At 47.9% G+C, this 10,399-nt stretch overlaps 1 protein-coding gene across 2 annotated transcripts; it reads right to left on the reverse strand.

Annotated features, from left to right (window-relative positions):
- Positions 1-473: 473 nt before the first annotated feature.
- On the reverse strand, positions 474-9,184 carry SLITRK5 (SLIT and NTRK like family member 5). 2 transcript variants are annotated; one of them, XM_087967383.1, is made up of 2 exons: positions 8,362-9,184; positions 474-4,135 (listed from the first exon to the last, which is right to left on the reverse strand). In XM_087967383.1, exon 2 carries the CDS (start codon positions 4,125-4,127, stop codon positions 1,230-1,232), a length of 2,898 nt encoding a protein of 965 aa, XP_087823509.1. In that variant the 5' UTR covers positions 4,128-4,135; positions 8,362-9,184; the 3' UTR covers positions 474-1,229. The 2 variants fall into 2 exon arrangements, with proteins under 2 accessions (XP_087823509.1, XP_087823507.1); XM_087967381.1 differs by lacking the exon at positions 8,362-9,184 and adding an exon at positions 6,804-7,002.
- Between the last annotated feature and the right edge of the window lie 1,215 nt (positions 9,185-10,399).

A 10,399-nucleotide genomic window follows, 5' to 3' on the forward strand; every position in this document is an offset into this window, starting at 1 on the left:
TATGCCTCAGAATACAATTATGTGATCACTAGAACACTGAAATCTCTTTTAAGGATAAAGAACCTTAACCTTTAATAGAGATTTCATCTTCCTGGTCACCACAGACACTAGGAAAATGAAATTGTGCAGGACAGCAATCAGAATTTATCCATGCTATCACCTCTACTGGCCAATACACATGTTATACAGCAACAACCATTATGAGCCATCGGTTTTATGCAGATCAAGAAACGGCTGCCATTCCTAACAGGTTACCAAATGCAGTTGTATGATATCCATGTCTAAACATTTCTTTCATCACAGTTTAGTCTATGGCTAAGAAAACTCTTCCATTCACAAGGGACCCTCAAACATTGAAGGAAATGCTACCATATATCTGTGTGTGTGTGCGCGCATATAAAAATAGGAGCTGCAATAAAATATTTCCTTTTTTGTATATATTTCAATAAGTTACTTTACTACCCAGTTATGGATCATATATCTCTGAACTCTTTATTGATTTGTCCACATCTATTGGTGATTCTTTTGAGATCATATTGGTTTTTAATCAAAAGTCCAGAAACATACAAATAAATCCTCTTTTTTTCTTTTTTCTTTTCTTTAAAAAAAAGAAAAGAAAGGGAAGGGAAAGAACAAAATGCCTTGTATTAAATTCAGGGTGTGCTAATCTTGCCCTTACCCCAAATACCAATCAGACCCATTCGTGGTTAAAAATGGGATTTGGTGCCCTGCAATTTATTTATTTATTTTTTAAACCAAGGGAAAATTAAATTGTCAGCAGTGCATATCCAACATAAAATAACAGGATAACATGATTTCTATGACCTTGGTTGTTTTTGTTGTTGTTTTTTGTTGTTTTGACATCTGGCTGAATGATACCCTTGTTTTACAGACGCCAATGCTTCCTTTAGCAAAACAACACACCACATAAAGTGATGAGAGAACAAAAGCTGCACCTATTTTCCTTCGATCAATTGATTCCTATGGGCTGTAAAAAGAGAGAGCCGAAATAGCGATCTAGAACTATGAACACTCCTTTCATTACTCCCCCCCCTCCCCAAAACTGAAAATTCCTGTGCCAAGGCAATTTGCCTTCCAACAAATGAAGCAAAGGCAGGTTGTGGGGAGGAAAAGGGGACAGAAGGGAGGCAGGTCACCATTGTATTTCTGTGTGTGTGGTTATTAAATACAAATGCTCTCTGGGAGAAAGGACAGGAGGAAAAGAGATCTCAAAACTGACTGAACGTGGTCTGTTTTTCCAACACTTCGAGGTAGTCTGGCTCGGCATTTAGCTTTGCTTTTAGCTCCAGATATTCATTCCTGTTGGGCTCTACGTAAACAGTGCTTGGGGGAGTGTAGAGCACTGCATCCCGGAGCCTACTGTCCCCGGAGCCGGAATGCAAGTAGGGGTGAGGCGGGCGCCTAATGTCATAGTTAGGGGAAAAGGTGTAGGCAGTTGGAGGGAACTTAGGGTACTCCGGAAGGTTACTGCCCCCAAAGGTGGAGGAAGGGTGTTTGTCAGGCTCCAAAATGCCCCTGTAAAAATGATCAGCATCCTGAACAGGGGGAAGCAACTCGTCCCGAGGCTCAATGGTGCTGACACTGTATGAGGGGTTCCGGAGGGATTCCTCTTGTCCCCCTGGAGCTGCTGGAGGCAGCCCCAACACTTGTGAGGGAGGAGGGGGTTGGGGCTGGAGATGATGATTACTGTAGGTCACCTTGAGCTCATGGAGATCTTTGTAATCCTCACCCGCATTGCCCTCCCTGGAGCGGTAGATGGGGTTCTTGCACATGTGGCCTAAAGGATGAGGGATGTACTCATAGACGTGTCCCGCTGGGGTTTTCACCTTAGGCAAAGCTGGACCCCCGCCACCTCCTCCTCCACCACGGTGAAGATGTTGTGGATGCTGCTGGTGATGGGTGTGGAGGTGAGAATGGGGAGTTCCCCCTCCTGTGTACACGCTATACTGCATGTTGAAGGAGCTCACATCTGAGTTGTTGGTGCTGGCATGGTCACCTTGAACCTTCTTCCTACGTTTCATAACCACCACAAAAAGACCGGCAGCCACAAACACAGACATGATGAAGACTAGCAGTAAGCTGAGAATCAGCACCGATAAAGGCACCGTAGAAGAAGAGGAAGAGGAGGAAGAAGAGCCACTAGCAGGTGATGCTGAACTGTCCTCTTCCATGGTGCTATTGAACTGCCCCAAATTGGAGAAAGAGGTGGTCCTTGCTGATCCCTGCATGGATGATGGAGTGGGCGTGGAAACAACGATGTCAGAATAGTCTGGACAGAGCAGCTCTGGTTTGATGTTCCTCATATAATTCTCAGCAAATTTCTTAGGGGATTCACAGATTACCTGGTCCACAAGGACTCCCGTGTTGAGTTGTTCAAGCCATAACTTCATTCCCACCACATCACAAGTACAATCCCATGGATTCTCATGAAGATCTATCTGCAGCAAGGATTTTAGTTGGTCAAGCACTCCACTTACAGGAAGGTAGGAGAAATGATTGCTCCGCAGATTCAATCTATAGAGAGTTAAGCCAGAAAAAATGCCCACAGGTAAAGATCTCAACAAGTTGTTGTTGAGAAACAAGAGCTGTAAATTGGGCACTGGATCAAATGTGCCTGTCTCAATCTCCCGGATGACATTATACTGCAGGAAAAGGTACTGCAAGCTCTGAAGCCCATAAAAAAGCTCTGAATTCAATTTTTCAATCCGATTCCCATTCAAATACAGCCTCCGCAAATTAGTTAAATCCCCAAAGGCCCGGTCTTGAATGACCGAGATACGGTTATTGCCCAGGTGGAGCAAATCTAACCCTGTAGCATCCAGGAAATCTGACCTACGCACCAGGGCAATGTAGTTCTCAGTCAGGTACATCTTTTTGGGGTTATACGGTTTGGGCTGGAGCTCCGAGATGCTCTCAATCTTCCTTTCTTGGCAGTTGACATTGAGACCCAAGTCAGATATCTGTAGGTTGCAAGTGCAAGCTGTAGGACACTCCAAAGGCACCGGGGATTTGGTCTGGTAAGCAATGCTAGGGCCATAATTGCTGTATCCCAGATCCTTGGAGGGCAATCGAGAGGTGGGACGCACCCTCGACTTGTTAGGCTGGCGTGTCCCTTTGGGTTTCAAGGGTGTTTTGTAAACAGCTGAAGAGGAAGTAGCCACAGAGTTTACAGAGGCTGGAGTGGTATGAAAATACCCTGTAGTACTTAGTGGGGTTTGTGGTCTCATCTCATAATCTGAGATGAGTCTCCGAGGGCAAAGCTCTTGCTTGGAAACTTCATCCAAATCTCTCCCATGTAACCGGAAAGGAGTTTCACACACTACATCCCCCACCAAGGCTGAATAGGATATGCTGTCCAGCCAATCCTTGAGAGAGATCAGTTCACAGGAGCAATTCCACGGGTTCTCTTCCAGCTGCAACTCCACCACCTTATCCATGTGCTGCAGAAGGCCCAGGTACGGCAGAAGTTTCAGTCGGTTGCCCCTTAGGTCGAGATGAGTCAAGGGAACAAAGCGGAACAAGTTGTTGGGCAACAAAGAGAGAAGATTGTCATTCAGGATCAGCACCTGTAGCAGGTGGAGCTTGCTAAAGGAGTTGGGTTCAATGGCATTGATATAATTGTAATCAACTTGAAGATACTCCAAGCTCTCCAGGCCTACAAAAGTGTCATCTCTCAGTATCTCCAGTTTGTTGTTGTTCAGGTGCAGCCTCCTTAAGCCCCTCAGACCATGGAAGGCTCCCGTTTCAATGTCTTGGATATCATTGCCCCCCAAGTGCAAAATTGAAGCCCCACTGTAGTTAACAAATTGGTTGGGGTACAGCCTATTGAGAAGATTCCCAGACAGCAGGAGATGATAGATGGAGAATCTGGGAGGACTAATCTCAGAGAGGCTGATGATGCCCCGGTTCTCACAGCTCACCGTTAAGAGGCCGTCTTTCTCCTCACAAGGGCATTTATTGTCACAGATCTCGCCATAATATTCGATGCTCTCTGCCCAGGCCAGGACAAGAGATGTTAAAGCAAAAGTGATGGTTTGCACCATCCAGATACGCATTTTTCTGTTGAGATCTTGCTCCTGAATCACCGTAGAGCAGCAAGCATACATGTTATCTCCTGTAAAAGGCAAAAAGAGAGAGAGAGAGAAAGAGAGAGAGAACACAAATACCAGGCTGTCACAAGAGTGAGCAGAAAAATCTAGTCATGACACTGTTAAGAAGTCAAAACACAGGTGGAAAAAGGAAATGAGACTGGCATTCTCTTTGCCAAGAGTTTTGGCTTTGGAAATGTTAGACCAACGGCTGTTAAACAGCATTTTCTCACTACAGGTTTTTCAAAATTTCCAAAGGAAAGGCACTGTTAATTGAAACCCTTGGGCTTCCTAACACTAGGAGTCCTTTCCTAATTTGTGTTTTCCCCCCCCCTGCCCCCCCCCCACACCATGTATAATGTGTCCATATAAATATACATAAAATGGCTGTCAGTTTAGTTACTCAGTTCTAATGAGAACAGAAGAACCATTTTATAAGCCTTTTATCCTCTCACCTATTATCCATCTCGTTTCGCTTGGTTTTCCTGCCCCTGTTCAGAACCTTTTAGTCTGAACAGTTCTCTGCAAAGGAAAAATCCCCATTTATTTTTGGTAAGGCAAATATTTCTCTCTCTCTCTCTCTCTCTCTCTCTCTCTCTCTCCTCCCCCTCCCCATTTTGGTTTTTTTTTAAAAAAAAAAAACATTTAAATGCCATTGCAGGCATCCTGCTGTAATATTTCCAGAGAGCCTCACTCTTTTTCTCTCTGTATATCTATGGCTGTTTATAACAACAATACCGAAAGCCTGAAACAGAAGTAGCTTCTCAAACACCTGATATTCCTAATCACTTTTGCTCTGGGTGCATATATATATACCCAGAGATTAAAACTTAATTTAAAATTCACAATAAAGGAAAATTATAAAGGGATTTTAACCGAGTAATTCAATTTCTGATCTCCATCATCTCATTTTAAAAAATAAATAAATAAATGATGGGGCCAAGCCACTGATGAAATACTTGGGAATCCTTATCAGAATCAAATTGTCTGAAAAAGCCTCATCATCGCTCACTCACTTCTGCTTTAATCGGCTGGTAAGTAAGTTATTTTCACAAAGGCATTGGTTGAAAGGCAGTAATACTGCACGTATACCCTCACAGAGAGGCACAGAGAGACTGTAGGCATGTACACACAAGTGTTGTCCTTTAAATGATCATCCAGAACTTCGCAAGCAGGCTAGAACTGGGTCTGTCTCTGTGGCCTCAACCATAACTAGTATCTGGTTTCCTATAGTTTTGGTAACACGCTAATTCAAATGACCATGCAATGATCTAAGTCACTTTGAGGGGACCCGATGGCCACCAAGAATTTGGAAATGTGGAGCTTTCTCAGTTGCTGTCCTTCTGAGAAGGCATTGCAGATGGAGGGATGGAGTAATTCCACCCCAATCCATCTCTTTGCACCCCCATTTTGACCCACAAACATAGCCAGTGTCACTGAATCGCATTCTGGCAAATAGGCATGCCCTATTCCCTTCCGTCCTCCCAGCTTCTCTGCCTCCCAATGGAAAATACTTCTAGTGTTTGAATGCAATAAGTTATAGGAATGGGTGAATAAATCACCATAAATCACCCCCCCCCCAATCGTAAATCACCCTGTTTTCCATGCATTTGTGGCTGGGTGGGTGGGTTGACTGTTGTGATTTGTTAGATCAAGGGCTAGGTGGCATTGGCTGGGATCAAATCTTTTGGTAAGTCCCAGTCACCCCTAATCCCCAGTTAAGGATTTGGGAGATTTCTTCCCAGGTTTTCCTTGGAGTAGATAGAAAGAAGAGACATGTGGCTCTGATTATTGAGTTTACAGGCTGAGTCCAAGGATTTTGTGGCAGTGTCCAAGCAGGTTAAGGAAGACGGGTTTTGTTCTCCAAGGGTTTGGCAAAAAAAAAAAAAAAACAGAAAAAAAGACACAGTTGACTCTGCATCAATCAAAGAAATAAGGGGAAAGGGGTTGCAAAAAAGAAAAAAATAAGAAGCAACCCTGCACTTCTAAGACAATTCCAAGCTCCACTACAGTCATTCATCCATGAAGTGACTAATTCCCTTGGTCCAAAGGAGAAATAAAGCTCGAATAAATCACCAGCCAAGCAACCCTTCCCGATTCCCACCCCCCTTGCAAATCCTTATTTAAAATGAGCAACTACCCAAGAATGTAGATGCCCTCTCCCACTTGCCCAACAGTTGTGAGGGGTGGGGAATAAAAGTTAAAATGTAGCATCCAGAAAGGGATGCTTACAGATTCGGCTGCAAAGGCTGGTGAAAAGGGAAGGAGGAAGAGGAGGAAGAAGAGGAGAGCTTGCTAACTGGAACGGGGGTATTGGATTCGATCTCCATCTATTTCTTGATCTCTCTCTCTCTCTTCGAAAAGGGGAAGGGTCGTTCCTTTTCCTCGTCGCCCATCCTTTCCAATGCCCCCCACCCCACCCCAGCCCGGAGGGTGAGTGGTTAAAAATCTATTAATGCCTCCCTTCTGGATATACCGCACTGAAGCAGCCGCGGTTCGACTTGCAAGCGCAAAGCTGCCTTCCCAGTTGCTCCAGCAGTGGCAGTTGGGAGCCCTGGTGGTGTTTGGTTAAAGGGGGTGGGGGGTGGGGAGATGGGGGGGGAAGGGGAGCCAAGAGCAACCGGGAGACACGGATCAACGCTCCCTCTTCCCCCCCCCCCCCGCCCCGTTTCCTCCACCCCCTTCGCTACTTACGGAGGCTGAAATCTCCAGGGCCCCAGCATTGTTGCAACCCCGAATGCTAAGCCTGCTCGCTCGCTCTCTCGCTCGGTGTTGCAAACCGCCCAGGCAGAGGCAAAAAGGAAGGCGGTGGGGAATGCGGTCGCAAAGGCTGCTCCGCCAGCGAGGGACACATACGCGCGCGCGCGCGCACACATACACACACACACAAAAACACACACACACGTACAGCCTTGCACACAGGCTGAAGCGCCCTTTTTCCAGGTTCCCCCCCCCGCCCCCGTCGTGCACATATACACACACACACACACACGCCGCGGCGGTGCCGGGGGGGGCTGCCTCCCGAAGCGCTCCCCCCCAAATAGCGGAAAGTGGAAGGAATTGGGGAGGGGGCGCGATAAGCTGGGGAGACGGGGAAGGGCGAGTCGGAGAGAAGGGAGGGGGAGTGGGAAGGGGAGGAGACACTGAGAGGGGCGGGGGAGGGCAAAGAAAATTGCCGAGCGGCAATAGGGAGGGGTAATCTGGGTAAGGAAGGTGTGTGTGTGTGTGGTGTTGAATGACAAGCAGGGGGAAACCGGCGAGCGATCCGGTTTGGAGAGAGTAAAGGCTAAGCGAAGCTGACCCGTGGCGCAAGGGGGACCCGGAGACCCCCGGGGGCGGGGGAGGACTTATTTTTATGACGACGGGTTATGTTCTTTTTTTTTTTTCTTTTTTCCCAAAGACGTCAACAGCTGGAAACATAAAGTGCCCCGTTTGGGGAAAAAAGTCCTAGGACCTATACCTACAAACCAGGATCGATTTGGGTCAGAGTTGGGTTGGGAGGGAAGAGATGGAGCTGGGGAAAAGAGGAAGGAGGGAAAGACGTGAGTGGGGCCTGAGAAATTGGGGGGACGGGGCCAGTACGGCATGTGGAGATATCTATATATACATACACATATATAGATATATAGATATATACCCATATCCCATACCGGCACCCCATTTACTTCCCTATATATATATTCCCTATATATATATATATTCGGGTGTTATATATTAAGGTGCTACGTGCCGACCGGTTCAGGCGGACTAGAGCAGGGGTCTCAACCTTGGCCACGTTAAGCCTGGAGGACTTCAACTCCCAGAATTCCCCAACCAGAATTCTGGGAGTTGAAGTCCTCCAGGCTTAACGTGGCCAAGGCTGGAGACCCCTGGACCAGAGAGCCCCCCCCCCAAGGGACTGGGAGCGTGTGCGCGGGTGTGCGTGTGGACTACAGGGGGCGTCGGGAAACCGAGAGAAGGAAGGCAGGCTTGGGAAGGTCCAAGAAGCCCACTGAGGGGGGGTGCGCGAGTGGGCTCCCAAGGAGCAGAGAGACGGAATCCTGCAGGGAGGGGTGGGAGGTCAGTGTAACGGACATAAAAAGGCAAAGAGAAAAACTGATGTGGGATCAAATGGGGAGGGGGAGCGGAGGGCACAGCCAGCGCATCCTACAAATCACCAGGATGAGCCGCTTCCTCCAGTCTCCAGTTTCTCTCGCACCCTCCGCGGCATCCCCAGCGCCCGAGCAGTTCCCAGCCCGCTGGCAGTACTCACACTTTCCGCGCAAGAGGTCAACTTTCTCCGGGCTGAGCCGTTGCCCTGCTCCACCTCCTCTTCTTTCTCCTCCTCCTCCTCCTCTTCTTCTTCTTCTTCCTCCTCCTCCTTTTTCCTCCTGCTGCTGCTGCTCTCAACTCTCGCCGTCTCCCCTCCGTCCTCGCACCATTTCCCAGCGCCCCGGATTGAGGGTGCTCGAAAAAGCCGTGCCCGAAAAACCGAATCCGGCAAGACGTCCCTTTAAGCCGCCTCTTTTTCTTCTTGCAGCGCGCTCTGGACATGGTAGGGCTCGCGACCAGGGCGCAGGGAATCCGTTTTCCCCGGCGGCGGTTGTCCACGCCGATTCCCTCGCAGGAGCTTCCTCCGTGGGCTCCCTTGCAGAGGAGGCTGAGCCCCCGGACTCTTCTTCTCCGCCCTGCCCTGCTGCATTCCCCTCCTTCACCAGGAGCCCGACCGCTTGTCCCCCTAATCGTAGCAGGGGATGCCCACCGTGAGCCGCGCAACCTCGCCCGCCTTCGCCTCCCCGAACCAGGCTCCTTCCGAGGCGCAGCGCAAGCCCTTTAGCATCTCTCTCTCTCTCCCTCCCAAGGACGGGAAATCCAGAAGCCGCTCTTGAATTCCGAGCTGTTTTGTGTCCCAGCCAAAGAACTGCGACGTCAACTTGCCTTCGCTTCTGTTCTTTCCTTCGCTCGCCGAGGAAGCGAAGTAGGAGGGGAAGGATGCCCTCCGGAAAGTGAGGGTTTCAAAAAAAAAAATAAATTAATTATTTAAAAAAAAAAAAAATAGGAGGGGGAAAAAGGGGGGGACGCTTTCTCCTCCCGAAGCTGGTGGCGGAGCTGCCACAGTCAAAGTCGAACTGGGAAGATCGGAATGGCAAGGAAGCGTGCAGCAGAGGCGAAGAACGGTGGCTTGGCCGGCCAACAGATGGCACTCTTAGGCATCGAATGGACATTCTTCCGGATTCGACTTGGAAGCCAGAAGCTCTCCACCCCAACCCTCCCCCCCTAAACGCACACAGACACGCTTACATTCCCCCCCCCCCCTTTTTTTAATGACGATGCTGATGGGCATCAGTCTTGCTGCGTCCTTTTACAGCCAGAAGTATTCAGTGCATGGGCTGTACGGCACTTGGGTGCCAGGGAATCAGAGGCTATCCAGAAAACCTAACCCTTTGGAGTGGGGTGGGGGGAGAGAAAGAAAGAAAACAACAAATTCTCCCTCCTTGCCCGCCCAGTTGAGTGACTCTTATTCTTTCCTTGCCAGCTGGCAAGGAATGCAGGAGAGAATATGGAAGTTAATTTAGAACCTGATTGGCTCAAAGCTATAAACAAGTCTTTGGAGGCAGAGTGCTGATTTTTGAAATACCTCTCCAAGCCAAATTTTTAAAATGTCAAAAACGTTAAAAGTTTCAGGTCAGCTTAAAAATATTCCTTCCCAATCATGCTGATATTTAATAGCTTTGAATGTGGAATCTGGGTATATTATAAAAGGTAGAGGGATGTGAAATCAAACGAGTGCCCTAGTTTTTAAGGGCAGAAAATGCATGTGCAGAGCCCAGGTCTTCTGTTTAAATAGAAAGATGAGATTTCTACTGATGCCCACTCTGGAGAGAGGGAGGGAGAATCACTGAGGCGGAGAGAGAGACAGAAAGAGAGGGGGAGGGAGAGAGGGAGGGGAGAAAGAGAGAATGCACCTGCAGAAATGTAGGACATTTATGAAAAGAAAGATAAATAATTCCAGATATGAAGGTTGCTGCCTTCGCGGATTGTCGTTAATTTTGGACATCTGGACTCCCTCTTGCTTGTTCTGCTTGTGGATCCTGTAAAATTTCAGTAGAAAGATCTGAGTCATTCATAAGGAAAGTGCAGAAATGTGCAGAAAGATCAGGTTAAACTTTTGGCCCAGATTCTTACAAATGAGTTTTGCTTTGCTGAAAATCCAGAGATGATTAGGACATCCAGAATGGCTTTTGTAAATGACCAGGAATCTACAAACTGACCCAGCCTTCTTTGATGATGGACCATGGTAGCTGAGGAAC

This window comes from Notechis scutatus, chromosome 5 (assembly GCF_049901735.1).
Source record: "Notechis scutatus isolate UNSWTSFEM ecotype Mainland chromosome 5, rNotScu1.2, whole genome shotgun sequence".
Taxonomy (NCBI): domain Eukaryota; kingdom Metazoa; phylum Chordata; class Lepidosauria; order Squamata; family Elapidae; genus Notechis; species Notechis scutatus.

Excerpts from the sequence above, each read along its gene's own strand:
- SLITRK5 (XM_087967383.1), bottom strand. The coding sequence starts at position 4,127 with ATGTATGCTTGCTGCTCTACGGTGATTCAGGAGCAAGATCTCAACAGA.